The 17,448-nt window shown below is 47.0% G+C and overlaps 1 protein-coding gene across 3 annotated transcripts in view; it reads left to right on the top strand.

The window, feature by feature from the left end:
• Window positions 1–17,448, top strand: part of ZFAT (zinc finger and AT-hook domain containing) — a 223,785-nt gene that overhangs the window by 38,248 nt on the left and 168,089 nt on the right. For all 3 annotated transcript variants that reach the window (XR_014513739.1, XM_083450413.1, XM_083450414.1), the window contains exons 8-11: window positions 7,911–7,998; window positions 9,839–9,988; window positions 14,160–14,333; window positions 16,852–16,940. Coding sequence is in view for 2 of the 3 variants with exons in the window: in XM_083450413.1 (XP_083306539.1) it covers window positions 7,911–7,998; window positions 9,839–9,988; window positions 14,160–14,333; window positions 16,852–16,940 (501 nt within the window). In the remaining variant the exon portion in view is untranslated. The remainder of the gene's footprint in view (window positions 1–7,910; window positions 7,999–9,838; window positions 9,989–14,159; window positions 14,334–16,851; window positions 16,941–17,448) is intronic.

The raw sequence follows: 17,448 nt of genomic DNA on the forward strand, positions 1-17,448 counted from the left end.
CCCACCAGATGTCAAAGGAAAAAGCAACTACCAGACTTTTAGGAGACATCTGAAGGCAGCCCTGTTTAGGAAAGCTTTTAATAACTGAAGGACTATTGTATTTTAATATTTTGTTGGAAGCTGCCCAGAGTGGCTGGGGAAACCCAGCCAGATGGGTGGGGTATAAATAATAAATTATGATGGTGATGACGATGATGAGAGAGGACCTCTGTTACCACTATGGCTTTGCTGCAACACCTAAAGAGGCTCTAAACTTTAAAAAAGTTCTAAGTTGAAAGAGCATTTCCAGAAGGTGTGATGCAAATGTTCTCCAAGCCACCTTGCCCAGAATGCCTCCCTCTGAGGAAGGACTTCTTGGCCCTTTCCTAGAGCAAGGCAGGAGAAGGCAGAAATCCTTACGAAGTAGGGTGAGCAGCTGGGGACAATAAGAGGGGGCTGGGAGGAGGTGGGGGATGTTGCCTGACAGTTCACTGTCCCCCAAACCTGCTGCCTGAGACAATTGTCTCTGCTTGGCTTATGAAAGGGCTCATCTTGTAATGTTGCACATGGAAGTGTTTTGAGAATCAGAAAAAGCACAAAAGGCCGCAAGACTATTATTAAAATTTGTATGCCACCCTATACCCATAGATCTCAGGGAGGTTCACAACATAAAATTACTGTGTGTGTGTGTGTGTGTATCACATAATAAAACTCTGGTTTGCTTCCACATTACAAGAGCTCTTATTGACTTTCTGTCCCTTTCATCGTGCAAGGAGGGAAATGCAGTCAAAAGTGGGCCTAATTAATTGCCACTTTGCGACACATCCCAAGGGTGAGGTAACACATTGTGTGCAGCGCAAGGTGAAATGTGTTGGCAGAAATGTATAGAAAGCCTTGAACAAACATTTCCAGCACTCAGATTAGTTTCCAGCAGCTCGACATTACCAGGCTTCTCCGTTTCACACTTGTAAGTAACAAAGGGGACAATATTGCGAGCCAGTAGGGAAATAATTGTGGCAACGAGCGGGGAGATGGGACTGGGAGTGCAAGAGAAGAAAACGGAGTTTTAATGGAATGCTTGACACCTCTGGGGGCTTCAATAGCAGCTTGGATCCCTGCCAAAGTGAATAAATAGCTCTCACTGTTGTTCGTGCCTGGCCATTGTGCTCTGACACTAAACAGAGGTGTATTTTTGTGTGTTCAAAGGTTTCATCTCCCATTCTAAGTAGACAAGTACGTTCTCAAATGTACCAATAAGTGGTACATTTGGGACACCAAAGTCGGGGGCAGCGCAAGGCAGGGAACCACCCGAGGCAGGTGGTTCTGCATACGCACCCTCCCCACACTTGCTTTTGCGCTAGCAATCTTTCCTCATCCACCTATGTTGTTTTGAAGAATGGGATCCTTCCTCAGAACAAGGTATTCCTGGAAAGGTGGCTCAATGTCATGGCCCTGTCAGGCAAGGAATCCCCAGAGTGAGGAATTAACTATTGTCAAAAGCACGCTTGCAAGTTATGGAAAGGCAGTTCCATCAGTCCTACGTCTCCCAGCTACTCCTAGGTGTGCACCTGATGAGGCAGTTGGCGCAGCAGGGAGGTCCCGCTATGGACCTCGACTTAACCGAGCTGCACACAAGCAAGCGAGGACTGTGCCTGTGTTTCACCTTCTGCTCCTCCCACTTCACCCCTCTTCTGGTCCTGGAAGACAATGGAGCAGAAGAGGTGGAGGCAGGAGGAGGAGGAGGTGTGGAAGCCCTTGATGCTACACTAGCCAGTCTCTGACATCCAGGAGAGTGCATGCACCACCACATCATTCTTTTTGAGTTTAGTTGAAATTTTAAACTTTCAATGAACTGCTTTTAAAAGGAAGTTTTTGCCAGAAAGGCCAGAAAGCAGGAGGTTCAAGTTTCTTCCACCACCTGAGTTTGCCTAATGGAAGTGCCTGCCCTGACTGAGGCGATCAACCAACTGTTTCAGTTCTGTAAAGCAAGCAGAGGCTCATATTATGGGGTGTTCCTTTCTAGAGAAGAGAACACATTTCCCGCAAATAGAAAACTCACGTGTCAAAGAACTAGCCTTTCAAAAAATGTAGGTTCCTGCTTTGTGAACCTGACATCTAACATTCCCTGCAAAGTTGCGATTTTCTGTGCAGGGATAGATCCTGTGTTATACCCCACCCCACCAAAAAACCAAAATGTGTTGGACAAAAATGAAGAGTTTGCTTTTTAAAGCTGGTTCCGAATTAATTCAAATTCACCAGGTGAGCATATTTGCTGATGCACAATTGCGGCTGATGGCGACTTTGCCACTGGAGTACTATAGGGCTGTAAAAGGTAAAGGGACCCCTGACCATTAGGTCCAGTCGTGACCGACTCTGGGGTTGCGACGCTCATCTCGCTTTATTGGCCGAGGGAGCCGGCGTACAGCTTCCGGGTCATGTGGCCAGCATGACTAAGCCGCTTCTGGTGAACCAGAGCAGCGCACGGAAATGCCGTTTACCTTCACGCCAGAGTGGTACCTATTTATCCACTTGCACTTTGACATGCTTTCGAACTGCTAGGTTGGCAGGAGCTGGGACTGAGCAACGGGAGCTCACCCCGTCGCAGGGATTCGAACCGCCAACCTTCTGATCGGCAAGTCCTAGGCTGTGTGGTTTAACCCACGGCGCCACCCGCATCCCTACTATAGGGGTGTATCTCTGCGTAAAGTTGTATAATGCATTGTACCATGACAGACAACTATCCGAAGCCACCTTTCGTGTGATTTGGGCTTGTCGTTGTTTCTCAGTCCCTCTGCCACCTGTGCCCTAAAGGAAGTAATAAAGTTTGCCAAGTTATTTTCGTTGGCAACACTCTGCTATCAATTGTCAGCAGCTGTGGCAGTCTAAAAGTATGTTGCTTTTGTTCACGCCCTTCAGAAAGTCTTGAAAGACATTTCCGAAAGGCGAAATTCTGTAAAGCAGGCCATATACTGCTCTCTTCCTTGCCGAGGGACAAGGCAAGTGCCAAGAATGTGACAGGGAGTTATTGGAAAGGGACCCCACCTGAGTCCTCGAGAAGCGGCTCTGTCACCACGTATGACAAGGTCACTCCGAGAAGCCCCTGTTCTGCTTTGCAGGCTTTCTTTGGGATTCCCTGCTTATGACCTGGACGGGCTCAGGGAGGCAGAATCTCAGACCAAGAAATTCATAAGGTCCGGCTGGAAGAGTGACAGGGTTAACTCAGAAGGATTAGCGTAGCAACATGTTCTCTAGGCAGCAGTGGGAATATTCTGCAAAAAACACACCAAATGACTGATACTGCTGCTGCTAAGTTTTGGCTGGGAATTCCCTGTGTGAGGTTGACAGGTATAGTCTAAGGATGCTGCCGTTGAGATAAACAGCACATGGGCACATCTAAGCAAAATAGACATTTTTTTTGGGGGGGGGGGAGATTGAACTGTGAAAATGGTAGCATTTAAACTTTTCTTTCTTTTTTTAAAAAAACTGGGTGCCTTTTGGTTGAGCATGCAGCCACAGAGGCAAGGAGATGGTCTCCAGTGAAGGAAACAGTCCTGCAGATAGGAAGGAAGTTAACATAAAATCGTGCACCCGACTCTCAAACCAGAGAGCTGCTCCAGAAGGACACCATGTTTGTTTGAACAGCTAAAAAATAAATCAATCAAGGCCCGTTCTCGTGTTGCCACCCTCCAGATCTCTTGAGGAGGCCCACGAAGAAGGGCATCAGATGACGACATAGCATTTGAAATATTTTAACATAGAATTATAACCACCAAGCATGTGGAGCTGTGCCACAAGCAGCCATTCAAACAGATGTGTGAATTGAGCTTTTGTTTCGCCTTAACCGCTAGAACGCTGCACTAGATGCAACAGCACAGATCACAGCTTATAGAATTCCTGTAGCTCAACAGGACAAGGCTGCCTGGTGTATTGTTCTTGTTTTCCTTCTTCCTTTGGGGCAGCTATTCTTCTGATGGAAGCATGGAACGCCTTGGTGTAGAAGCAAATGAGGGATGAACTATCCTTGTCAATCCGAACCTCACTAGGGACTTATTCCATGATGGGGTGATCTTAACACCGCCTACCACCGAACCATTCCCAATCCACGCTGCTGCAAAAACCCAATAGGGGACATCACTTGCTTTGTGTGTAATCCTGCTTTACACAGATGAGGGTTTGTGTGCAAAACACCAGCTGTGCGTTGTGGAAAGAACTACAAATACAGAGACACTTTGACAATGATCGGCAGCCAGTCCAGATTTTTTTACGCTCGCCCATGTTAAAGCTCAGCCGTGAACCCTTTCCTTGACAGGCAATGAAGTTTAAATGATGGTAGAACATCTTCTGCGTTCCCTTTGTGGACACAACTTGCATCCTGTCACTCCTCTGCGAGGCCCGCACGTTTTTGTCTCTGTGCCTCGCTTGGCATTTTGCTTTTCCAGGAAGCAGATTTTGGCATTTGCAGAAGTGCAGCAGCACGACTCTTCCAGCCTGTTAGGGTTCCCAAGGGCCCTCGCTGAGCTAACTCCATATGCTCAGAATTGAGTTAGAGTCTCAAACTCATCAGCTTGGCTTCGGAATTATTAGCTCTGGAATTATAATATACTTCAGCTTCTGTGTATTTTATTTTCCGGTTCCTGAACCACCCGGGCCCTGTTGTACATATATGGTCTCTCTCACACACACAAATAGAAAGAATAGTTTTGGGACTTGGAAGCCATTGCCATTAGCTTCCTTTTGCTCTCTCAGATGACATTAGAATGAAATGGCCCAGAACTCAATTCCTTAGTAAAAATTTCCCGAAGAAAGCCATTTCAGCGTAACAGGTCCGTTGTGAGCGAGCTGTCAGTCCTCTGTGACTTATCCACTTCCGAGAGACTCACAACATCAGTGCCTTAGACAAGGCAAGAATCCAAGGGTCTGCTAGATTAAGTGGTGTCAACAGCAGCACTGTTGCGCTGAGGAATGCCCAGCACGCAGGCTGAAGGTGGCATGCGATCCATCTTTAAGGACTGTCAACAGATCTTCTCTGTTCACACCTGTACATCAGGGGCACAAACACCTCAGGCCTGGGACAAAAGGTGACCCTCAAGCCCCCATCTCAAAGCAGTGGCACTTCCCCCCAAAATGCAAATTAAGACTTTTATCTAATTACCAGTGGGAAATGCTTGCTGTCTGGAAAAGGCTAGGCACTTTCTTTAGACACTGCAAAGGTTCCGGGAGCTGATTCAACTGTCCTTGCCACCATTCAGTCCTGTGCATGGTTACAGCTGTGCAAGAACATCCTGCTTAAACCAAGGCTGCTTTCTCTTTTCTTTGCAAAAGCACCGCGTTAACTGCTCAGAGCAGTGCCAGGACAGACACATAGTCCCAGGGTGCATGCAAAGTTCCAGCTGAAGTTTGAGCTTCTAAGTAACAGCACGCAAAGCCAGAGTAAATAGGGCTATTATTATTTTTTACCTGCCTGTTAAAAGCTTCCAAGGACAGGCTTGGGAAGAAAAGCCGTTATCGGGGCTGCCGAGCTCCATGCAATTGTAGACGGAGCTTAGGAGCCAGACAGTCAATAGTCCTGGTTAACTCTGCATTACAGCAGGCCACCGGGGAATCGGCTGAGAGGCCATCAACATGGGCTAATGCATCCCCTACCACTCTCTTGAAGCCATTTGGCTCCATTAAGTGGTGGGGGTGGACCACTCGAATCGGTCCTACTTCCCTGCGGAGGGGAAGGATCGCAGAGAAATCTAGTTGTGCCAGGAAGTGATCTGACTGTGACACTTTTTTTGTTCTAAGGTAAACCCCAGATCTAAGGCACGTCCATGGCTATGTGTAGGGCCAGAATTATTTAGGGACAGCCCCATGGGGGAGCATGCTTTCAAGGAGCTCTGAGCAGCAGTGATCTGACTGTGACACTTTTTTTGTTCTAAGGTAAACCCCAGATCTAAGGCACGTCCATGGCTATGTGTAGGGCCAGATTTATTTAGTGACAGCCCCATGGGGGAGCATGCTTTCAAGGAGCTCTGAGCAGCCCCTCGTAACGTTGTGTTGGCATGGATGTTAAAATCACCCAGGACCACCAAACTAGGTGTCTCCAGGAGAACATGTGGCACGGCCTGAAGCAGCTCGGGAAGGGAATGCTTGGTGCAGCAGGTACACCGAAAGGAATCTTGTACTGCCCCTATTGCCCACCTTCTGGAACACGCACTCAGAGAACTGTGTCTCCCCAGTAGAATACCTGGTGAAAACCAATGACTTTTTACGAATCACTGCACTCACACAACCTGCGTCGCTGGTGGACAAGCAGCAGCAAGAACAAGCTCAGTTTCCAGGTCAATTCCTCCACCCACGATCAAGTCATGGATGGCAGTGGTCTTATGAATCACTGGTCTGCCATTGCATTGCTCTAGTAGTGCACCTGCAAGAAATGTTTTAGCCTTGTTCTCACCCTGTTGGAAGGGATGCGGGTGGCGCTGTGGGTTAAACCACAGAGCCTAGGACTTGCTGATCAGAAGGTCAGCGGTTCGAATCCCCGCAACGGGGTGAGCTCCCGTTGCTCAGTCCCTGCTTCTGCCAACCTAGCAATTCGAAAGCATGTCAAAAGTGCAAGTAGATAAATAGGTACCGCTCCAGCGAGAAGGTAAACGGCGTTTCCATGCGCTACTCTGGTTCGCCAGAAGCGGCTTAGTCATGCTGGCCACATGACCCGGAAGCTGTACGCCGGCTCCCTCGGCCAATAAAGCAAGATGAGCGCCGCAACCCCAGAGTCGGCCATGACTGGACCTAATGGTCAGGGGCCCCTTTACCTTTTCCACCCTGTTGGACAAGGTTTCTACACCCTTGTGCAAATTACGGTAATTGAAACAAACAATGTAGTTTATTGTACAAAACTCACATATACATGTACAAAACTCACATATACATACATTAGTAATGGATATGTCCTCCGCTATTTATAAGCAGCCTTTGAACACAGTTTGGCATGGAGTCTACTAGTGTCGAACAGTCACTGTTTTCGGATCCCTGTACCACACTTGAATCAGTGCCTGAATGAGCTTCTCCATAGTCATACAGTCTGCAGCACGGAGGTGACATTTGCATACTTATAGCCCACAAATTCTCAATGGGATTTATGTCCGGGGAATTCCCTGGCCAATCAAGTACCTGCATTTGCTGCTCTGTCATGAATTTCTTCACCACTTTTGATGTGTGACAGGGGGCTAGGTCCTGCTGCAATAACCCAGTACCGTCAGGATACCTATTTTCCAGCTCTGGAATAACTCTCTTTCGTAGAACCGCAATATATTGTGGCGAGCGCATCATTCCTTCTATTGGCTGCAGGCTTCCGACACCATAATGATCAACTGACTTTTCGTGTTTGTTTTGAGTACAGGATTACGAGTAAGATAGAAAACATGCTTTGTTTCAATTAATTTGCACAAGGGTGTACGTGCAGAGAATGGTTTTTACTTTTAAGTGGAGAAGCAATCAAAACCACAGTCAGAAAATCAGCTCCGGAACCTGCACATGGGCAGGTTATAAACCGAACAAGCAAAATGGGCCCATTCTACCATGGTGATTCCACCTCATTTTTCCTGCCTACATAGATTGAATCACATATGCAGCTTGTACGTGAGCTGGAGAGGTAGATCATGTTTACAGAGACATACATGCATGCACGCTTCAAGTCAAAAGCTGTAAATCATTCTGAGATAAACTATTTTGTAACGAAGCCTAATTTTCTGTATTTCCTTTGGTGTACCTCATCATGATAACTGCTCTTGCTCTTCATAACGCCAGCTGAAATTGGCATCCGAGGCTTCCAGTTATCACCTTGTTGGGAGCCATATATTACTCAGCGAGTAATGAGTTTAGCAATCAGCTCAGCGAACTGATAACAGACACTTTCCTCTCTCTCTCTCTCTTCCCCCCCTTCAAAGGACAAAAAGAGTTATTCCTGCCCTGTGTGCGAGAAATCTTTTACCGAAGACCGACTTATAAAATCGCACATAAAGACAAACCACCCAGGTAAGACGAGCCGCATTAATGGTCTTAAATGTAGCGTAATAGTGGAGCCGTGCTCCAGACTAAGCAATAGATTTTAGCTGTGTTGGTGTATGCTGGTTATCATACGTGGAAAACAGCGGTCCAACCCTATAGAGTCCTGATACTACAGGTGGTCCCTTAGTTGGAGCAGCTCATGGCTATTAGTAGCAACAGCAGCAGCAGCAAACTCCTGGTGCCTCGCCTCACCTTGCTTGCCTTATTTTGAACTCTGCTTGGCCCGGGCTCTACACCCAATCTGCATGCTCTAGCCTTTGCCTTGCCTGCCTGGACCATTTCCCTTTGCTTCAGCAGCCGAAAACCAAAAACAGACCCCTGCTGAGGCCCGGCGCTTGGCCAATCCAGAGGCTTCATACAGCCTGCCAGTAACAGGAGGTGATATTCCCAACCCCTGTTCCCCTTTTTATTCTGAAGAGAGGCCTGACCACACAATCCGGATTTGGCCCATGAGGTTCTCAGCTCAGACCCCAAGATCCCTAGCAATGACCCTGCAGGGTCATCTCCATTCGAGGTTTTTAATAATAATAATAAATTTTATTTATACCCCGCCCTCCCCAGCCGAGACCGGGCTCAGGGCGGCTAACACATTACAATTTAAAAACAAGATTATAATATAACATTAAAATGCAGCCTCATTTCAGTAGAAACTTTTTTGGGGATGAAAACGTCAAATCTTCACCAAGGCCAACTATCCAGACTGGTCCTACATGGGCCAGAAAAAAGCCAGGGAAGTCCCCAATTAGGAGTTCCATCTCAGAAGGAGAAAGGAGAAAGAAAAGAGGGGGAGGGGATCAAGTTGATTCCAAGCCAAAGGCCAGGCGGAACAACTCTGTCTTACAGGCCCTGCGGAAAGAAATCAGATCCTGCAGGGCCCTGGTCTCATGAGACAGAGCATTCCACCAGGCCGGAACCAATGTTGAAAAGGCCCTGACTTTGGTCGAGTCTAATCTAACTTCCTTAGTGTCCGGGACCTCTAGGGTGTTGCTATTTATGGACCTTAAGGTCCTCTGCGAGGCATATCAGGAGAGACAGTCCCGTAGGTTAAGCAGAGGTTGGGTGGCCATCTATGTCATGGATGCTTCAGTTGAGATTCCTACATTGCAGGGGGTTGGACTAGATGACCCTCGGGGTCTCTTCTAACTCTGCAATATACACTCAGCATATGCATCTTTTTAAAAGGCATGCAATTAGCTTGACTTTTACACACTCTTGGGACTCAGCAACATAGTCCCATCACTTCATTATTTCTAGTTGATTATAGCCTCACATTTGTATTCTCAGGCCTTTTGGTGTTGTTAACGACCTGCCTGCTTGGGTATTTCGGGCTCCTCTGGAAATCCCAGGTGAAACCTTAAGCAAATGTTATGCGCCTCTCAGAAAGCACCGAAGCTAATAAATGTTTGGTTAGCGAAGCTGCCCGGTTCGGTATTGGCCGCCTGAGAGTGCTCCCTGCCAGAAAGGGGGAAAAAACACACCCATTTCTGCAATAATGGCGCAACCAGCCTCTTAATTTGTCACAAAAATAGCAAGTCACCATGGAGGCAACTCAGCACACAAAAGCAATGGCCAGTCCTTGAAAAAGCTGTAAAATAATGAAGCAGTTTCTTTAAGACTGCACAACCCCACTGGAAGGCTGGTGCGGAGAGAGGGAGAAAGAGAAGAGAAAACAAGGAAAAGGAAGCCTATTGAAAGGATGTGGCAAGGAGCAATCTAAATATTATGTTTTCTCATTATTGTCATGTGTTTCCCGAAGGCTAAAGCTTTCCCCCCATGTGTGTTTTTTCTCCCCCCCTCCCCTCTCCAGAGGTTTCCATGAACACCATCTCCGAGATTGTTGGCAGGAGAGTTCAGCTAAAAGGGCTGATAGGAAAGCGAGCCGTGAAATGCCCCTATTGCAATTTTTACTTCATGAAGAATGGATCAGACCTTCAGCGTCACATCTGGGCCCATCAAGGTAACTGCAGCATAGCTGGCACTTAATCTGTTTAAAAATTGCGATCACTTCCTGACACGCCGATGCTCCGGTTATGGCCCAGCTAGACGCATGGAATGCCATCACACAATTTACTAGCAGCTGTTTCGGGTGAGGGGTCTTTGAGGTTAGGGACCATGTCATGCAGCTGGTGTTTTCCCCAGGCGGGAAGGCGGTGGCTGGGGGGAAAGGTGTTAATTCACAGCTGCTGTTCATCGCGTTGCTGTTGTTGGCATCCGTCTGTCTTGAGAGACAATGGCGTGCTTCTCCGGAGATGAAGTCAAACGGCTGTGTTAGCAGCACCAAAGTGACCTCCACAGGACACGAGCCTGGGCAGCATGTAGAGAGTTCCTGGGCTGCCCAGAAGACAACACACACACACACACACACACACACACACACACCTCAGCCTCGCTGATGTGGTCCAAAGGTAAGCAAAGCAATACGTTTGGCACAAGCTTGGCTGATTGCAGAGATACATAATTTTGGCACTTGTTACCAAGCTGATACATACGAGAATTTTCTAGGAAACTCAGGCCCTTCCAGACCTTCCAATGCATAGAGCATCCATCCCGATTTGCTTGCAGGCAGATTACCGTACTTTTCCATGTATAAGATGATATTTTTTCCTTAGAAATTATAGGCAAAAATTGTGGATAGTCTTATAAACAGAAAGCAGAGCAGGACGTGCAATTGGTGGCAGCAGCCAGCAGGAGATTGGCAGTGGCGATTGGGCGTGTGATTGGTTGCTGTGGCAAGGCCTGCTGACGATTGACTGTGGCTGCGGCAATTGGGCAGTCGATTTGCGTCAGTGGCAAGGTGTGCGTGCAATTGGCTGTGGTTGAATCAAGTGGGCAGGTGGGCTTGTGGCTGCGAGCAATCAGGCAATTGGTGGCAGGGGCGATGCGTGCGATTTGCAGCTGCGGGCAGGTGTTGAAACCCCCCCCCCCAAAGCTGAACAACTCTGGGCAATCCCCCCCTCAAATTTTTTTGTTGCGGTCCCAAAAAGTAGGGGTCATCTTACACGTGGGGGCATGTTATACATGGGAAAATACGGCACGTTGGTTATTTAACAAGCTTTCATTCTGATTTGCAACACATGTTAAGGAGGTTAGATGATGATGCATCAAAGCAAGTGGCACTCCACGCTTCTCAGTGCATTTTCTCCATCGCTTTGCTTATCACAAAAAGTCCAATCTTTGCAGGCTTGTTGCACATGACTGCCCAATCAGCAACCTGAATTTGCTGGTGCTTTTGAATTGCACCTGAAAATGCAATGGTCTGGAATTTCCCTTTGAGGCTCACAGTCCTGGTTCTTCACCCTGGAAGCCCAGTTCTGTGGGCATTTGCGAAGAATTGCTGCTTTCCCAGTACTTTCGTCAACATCAGCTCGTTAAGCCTTCCACTCTTTGGACTGGTTCACACTTCAGGTTGCAGCCAATGTTATTCATACTCAGAGAAGATCCATTGAAATTAATGAACATAACTTAGGGCCATTAAACTTCAGTGGGTATATTCTGAGTAGAATGCAACCGAGAATTTCTTAACGCAAGGACCGGCAGCTGAAAATGTAAACTGACTCTGTTCAAAAGTATTGCACTTTGAAGAGGCAGCAGGTGGTTGCCAATTAACCAGAGATCTGTGATGACTCAGGCATGCAAGTCGTCACTTGATGTTGCAGTCATCAGGTGATGAATTTGCATGCATGATCTGCCCCTCAGTCACCATCCATGGAAAAGTGCTTACTCTAGGTCAGTGTTTCCCAGACTTGGGTCTCCAGTTGTTTTTGGACTACAGTCCCCATCATCCCTGACCACTGCTCCTGCTAGCTAGGGCTGATGGGGGTTGTGTTAGTATTTTCATTCTCTATTGCTGGATCATATGCTCCTATGTTTACTTTTCTGTACTGTTGCATATGGGAACGGAAGTCAGTCTGAGATACTTCCGCTCCTTGTTCTCTGTCTCTCTTCTGAGGGAACTGCCTGTGTGAGAAGACACAGCTCACCACTCGTCATGATGCTTTTGTTTTCTTTGCTGTAAATAAAGACTCTGATGCAATAATAATAATAATAATAATTTATTTATACCCCGCCCATCTGGCTGGGTTTCCCCGGCCACTCTGGGCGGCTTCCAACAGAACACTAAAAGACAATAACCTATTAAACATTAAAAGCTCCCCTAAACAGGGCTGCCTTCAGATGTCTTCTAAAAGTTTGGTAGTTATTTTTCTCTTTGACATCTGGTGGGAGGGTGTTCCACAGGGCAGGTGCCACTACCAAGAAGGCCCTCTGCCTGTTTCCCTATAACTTGGCTTCTCGCAGCGAAGGAACCGTTAGAAGGCCCTCGGCGCTGGACCTCAGTGTCCGGGCAGAACGATGGAGGTGGAGACGTTCCTTCAGGTATACTGGACCGAGGCCGTTTAGGGCTTTAAAGGTCAGCACCAACACTTTGAATTGTGCTCAGATATCCGACACAATCTCGCTTTCGCTGAACTCTGCTAATGCATGCTCAACATCTACGGATGTGGGTTGAAGTGTTTTGCAGGACTGGCCCAGAGGGATGTCCCGATAGGTTGTAGACCAGAAACAGCTGGAGAACCAAGTCTGGAAAACACTGCTGAAGGCAGTTCAGGGAGCACCTTTGCAGTATCACAGATGTGGCAACAGGAGAGGGGTGCAACTTGTAAGATTTGCAATATAAACACACTTAGCTAGAATTAAGCCCCATTGGCTGATAAAGATTCATTTAGCTACTGCACTGGCTGAATAGGTTTTTAGCATACCATGAACACCTTTGGTGAATGCAGAGTGTTCACCAGGACAGGGGCATCTGCTAGGACCAATTTAGTTAATGCTGCAATTAAACATCACTTGGAAGGATATTCCATCTGATGGTTTGTTTTTTTAAAAAAAAGGAAAAATAGGCTTGCACAGGCCCTGCTGCCATAGGGCTTCTACATTAATTCCCACTGCTAACTTTATTTATTGCATTTCTCATTTATAGCATCTTTGACATGATAAATGGCAAGCAGTATATTTCCTCCTCGCCCCCCTTTGTTGCTCTAGTACTCTGAAAGCAGAGCTCTGAGCTCTCAGCTTTTTGAAGTCTCCTGCTGCATCTTCTATTGGAGCTACAGCAAAGTCTATGTAAATCAGTTGTTTGTGGCTCATCTAGTTCAAAGCTACCCGTTTTAGCGATTTTCTGCCTCAGCAGATAAGTCAAAAGTTATTCCGTAATTAATATTTCGAATCCCTTTTGTTTTTGAATTAATGAATCACAAGTTAGTCCAGCGAGTATTCCTGCCTGATAATATCCACGCACAAAAGGGTAAATTAAATTATTACCGTCATCCATGCAAAGGCTGCTGTTTTCAAGCCTGGATATTCTCAAAGCTACAGAAATTATTTCCGCATAGAAAAGTAAAATGCTATTATGACCTAGCTGTGTTTGTGTGTGTACACATAGTGCGGTCTCTCTGCCTCATATATTCCACCATCAATGCAGAAGAAAACTCTCCTGCTCCTTTGCATCCTTCATCCCTCTGTGCATCCCAACCTTTTGACTGCAGCAGCAGCAGCACTCCCTGCCCTTACTGCCTAGGAATAGGGGAGACTTGCTTATTGCAATCCGCTATAATAATAATGGGACACGGGTGGCGCTGTGGGTTAAACCACAGAGCCTAGGACTTGCCGATCAGAAGGTCAGTGGTTCGAATCCCCTTGATGGGGTGAGCTCCCATTGCTCGGCCCCTGCTCCTGCCGACCTAGCAGTTTGAAAGCATGTCAAAGTGCAAGTAGATAAATAGGTATCGCTCCGGTGGGAAGGTAAACACCGTTTCCGTGCACTGCTCTGGTTCGCGGCTTAGTCATGCTGGCCACATGACCCGGATCGCTGTACGCCGGCTCCCTCGGCCAGTAAAGTGAGATGAGCGCCACAACCCCAGAGTCGGCCATGACTGGACCAAATGGTCAGGGGTCCCTTTACCTTTACTAACATGAACTCAGGATCCTTGTCCTCTACCAGGGATTTTAGACATCGAAGTAGTCCTAGAACATCGCCTTCAAGTGGCCATTCCTCGTATCTCTGCAAAGTTTTTTACCAGTCATCTCCAGACAGCCCTTTCTTCATTTCTGTTCTCTCTCTTTTTGCACAGGCATCAAGCCGTTCAAATGCTCCCTGTGCGAATATGCCACTCGCAGCAAGAGCAACCTGAAAGCTCACATGAACCGCCACAGCACGGAGAAGACCCACCTGTGCGATATGTGCGGGAAGAAGTTCAAATCCAAAGGCACCCTGAAGAGCCACAAGCTCCTCCACACCGCTGATGGCAAGTAGCTCTCTATCAGGGCCGACACCACCCAAAGCCCTTCCGCAATGGTTTTCATCATATTGCTCATTTGAAATTGCAAGCTAGCAGTGACTCAGAGCAATGCAGTGGTGCTGCATGGAGTTAGGGTGGCTTTCATGGAAAACCCTATACAAACTTGCGCCGGGGGTGGGAGAGTTCTGCCCCACAAGGCTAATTAGGCCTGGCACGGGTTCAGATTTGGCCTGCAAGGTTATTTCCCCCAAGCCATGCCCACTTGCCCCACAGCTGATGTGATATATGACATCAGGTGCGGGGCAAACAGAGTTGTGGCTGTTGATGCACAACTGGTAGTCTTAAAGGGCACTCCTGATTTCCCATTGGAAATAAAGAGCAAGTGTGCTGGATTCAGCTGCACTGGGGTCATGGCACAGGGAACTCCACTGGGCTTAAGTTGCCACTTATTAGCAGATAGGCAGCGACTCCAGGCATGTCGGATCATGCATCCAATCCCTGAAGAAGGCAGTAACTTCAAGGCGGCTTGTCAACTCATAGCTCCTGGCTTCAACCCTCAGCCAATCAGTGGGGCTTCAGAGCGCTTTGCCAAGACCGGAGTGGTACTCTGAAGTCCCAACCAACATCATCTGATGCCAAGTGATTGACAAGTGGGTGGTAAGGGAGAGAAAGACCTGTGCTATACCATGCCACACAGAAGCCCTGTGCATGGAGTGAATCAATTGGCCCCTTGATATCACCACCTGCCCAATGACGCGTCTAAAAAGCCCCCCAAACACCAAGGTGTTAAGATTCCATCTGCTCACACACTGTTACCTCTCACCTTTGTTTCTTTTTCAACGCTCTGTAAAGATGCCTAAATGCAAGCAGTGTGTTTTGCACCAAGTTTTATTATATGCATGAAGAATAGTCTAGAGTTGCATTGCTAGATTAGACCAAAGATTCACCTAGCACTTCCTGTCTATCAACTGGCCAGCCACTTCTGTTCCTGGGAGGCTGTTTCTGCAAACTCAGCCGTCCCCTGTCCAACATTTTTCTATTCCTTGCTCTTGCCAAGAGTGGCACATCAGTACAGAATGCATCTCTGTCCGAGTTTATTGCTGTTCACAGTAACTAATGAAGCACAGAGCATGACTTCTAAGTTCAATTAGACAGTGAGCGTTCTAAACATCAAGCCTTTTCCCTCCACCGTGTTTTATGGGAACTGTCAACCTTATGCATAAGCTTCTCTGGAAATCCATCAACAACTTAAAATTTAGAGGAGAAAACTTGACAAGTTAGTATAGATTTGCCTTTTCAACTTGCACTTTGGGGTTCCCTTTTAAGTTTTTGACAGCTGTTGCTGAAAGGATTTCAAACAGAAATTCTCTGTCATGGTAATGAAGGAGGAGCTGGAGTAAAACAGACCTCTGTGCAGGTTTTAATATGCTCGCATCATACTGAGAGGCTTCCACAGTTTGCAAACAGCTGAGAGTTGAAGAGAGAAGGGATACCGATTTAGCATCTAAAAAGAGGCACGACAGATGCTTTAAATGCTGTAAACTGTTCTGCAGTCCAGACTTGTGTAGCATTAAGTCAAGCAAATAAATAAATGATGTGAAATGTTAAAAGGGGCATTCGGGAAGAGAATTGCTTGCAGCACTTACGACATGCTCAGGTTTATTTAAAGTTTCTTCTATGCCATCAGGATTCAAAGGCTGTTACTCCCTTGTGTTTGTTTGTTGTCCTGCGAATCTAAGGTATCAATACCAATGTACATAAACCAGGAATTATACAGTTGTTAAAGCTCCCGGCTTTACTTTTGAATATCTTGGGGCAAAGCTTAGATGTGGTGTAGGGCATCTGTGATCGAGATCTCCTATTGTCAATTTTAAAATGTTGCGAAGCTTAAAGAAGCCACAGGGAAGGGGTTATGAGAAAGAGGGGGATAACCTTTTCCACAGCACCATTTGCCTAGCCTGAATTCCCCACCACATTTGGGGAGGGTAGTTTAGATCACGAAAATGTTGTGGTGGAAGGATTAAAACACCTCCTGACCTATCGCTGCTGCCCCAACTTGATTTGCCACCCATGAAAACCTACAGGAGAACTGACTCATTGATGTTCCCTTGTCACATTTAATTAACCTTTCAGACTGTCCAAAGACCTTTGAAACTGTGGACTTTAAGAGAGGCAAAATCGTTCTGGTTTTGCCTTAGGTGGCGATTCTCCTTCAGGACACTTCATTCTCTCAAATTCATCCCCTCAATAGAACACATTCAAGTGATTTCAGAGGTTGCCATCTGAAGGCAACTGGCCGAGCACGCACCAAGGAAGATGCGTAAATGGAAACTCAACATAACAGTGAAACCGTATCATAAAGGCGGGTAAATCACAGCTTCGGAAACAAATAAAAGCAGCATTATAGAAACAGAAATTCAGGAATAGCAGGGTTGAATCATGACGGTCGCTACTTCATATCTGTTTTCCTCTGTTTAAATGAGACAACGCATTTGTATCTGAATTGGTTGGTTTTCTGTTTCAGGGAAACAGTTCAAGTGCACAGTGTGCGATTATACCGCCGCACAAAAGCCACAGCTGCTGAGGCACATGGAGCAGCATGCTTCGTTCAAGGTAAGGAGGTTGCTGCTGACTTGGCTGCGTGAACCGCTGTGCCGCCAAGCAGTTATTGCGGGTGCAACACATGGCAGCGGTTGAGATACTGCAACTATGCCCAAGGTTAGAGGGTCCAGATTTAGATGTCCCTGGATCGGCATGGGAAGCTGGAGCCAGAGAGATCCTTATAACTTCTATCTTCTCCCGCCCCCCCTCCCATGGGCCAAGTTTGGCAGGTGGGGTTGCCCGCCTCCAAATCACCTGGCATCGCGATGACAGCTGGTGACCTGTTTTTGCCTGCACAGGTTGCAGTTAAACCATACTGGCACAGGCATGTCTAGAACTGTGTGGGGTGCTTTAAAGCCCTGATATTCAGCTGATTATCCATTTCTCCTGATTTGATAGATACCTCTTCTGTACACTTCTCTCCCCTGCCTTTAGTCTTTAAGTTTTGTTTCACTTCCCTGCCCCTGAGCCTCAGATCCCTGGGCTGAACTTTGACCCTCCTGTAGTTTTCGAAACTGTG

The sequence above is a fragment of the Podarcis tiliguerta genome (assembly GCF_965153285.1).
Source record: "Podarcis tiliguerta genome assembly, chromosome: 7".
Taxonomy (NCBI): Eukaryota; Metazoa; Chordata; class Lepidosauria; order Squamata; family Lacertidae; genus Podarcis; species Podarcis tiliguerta.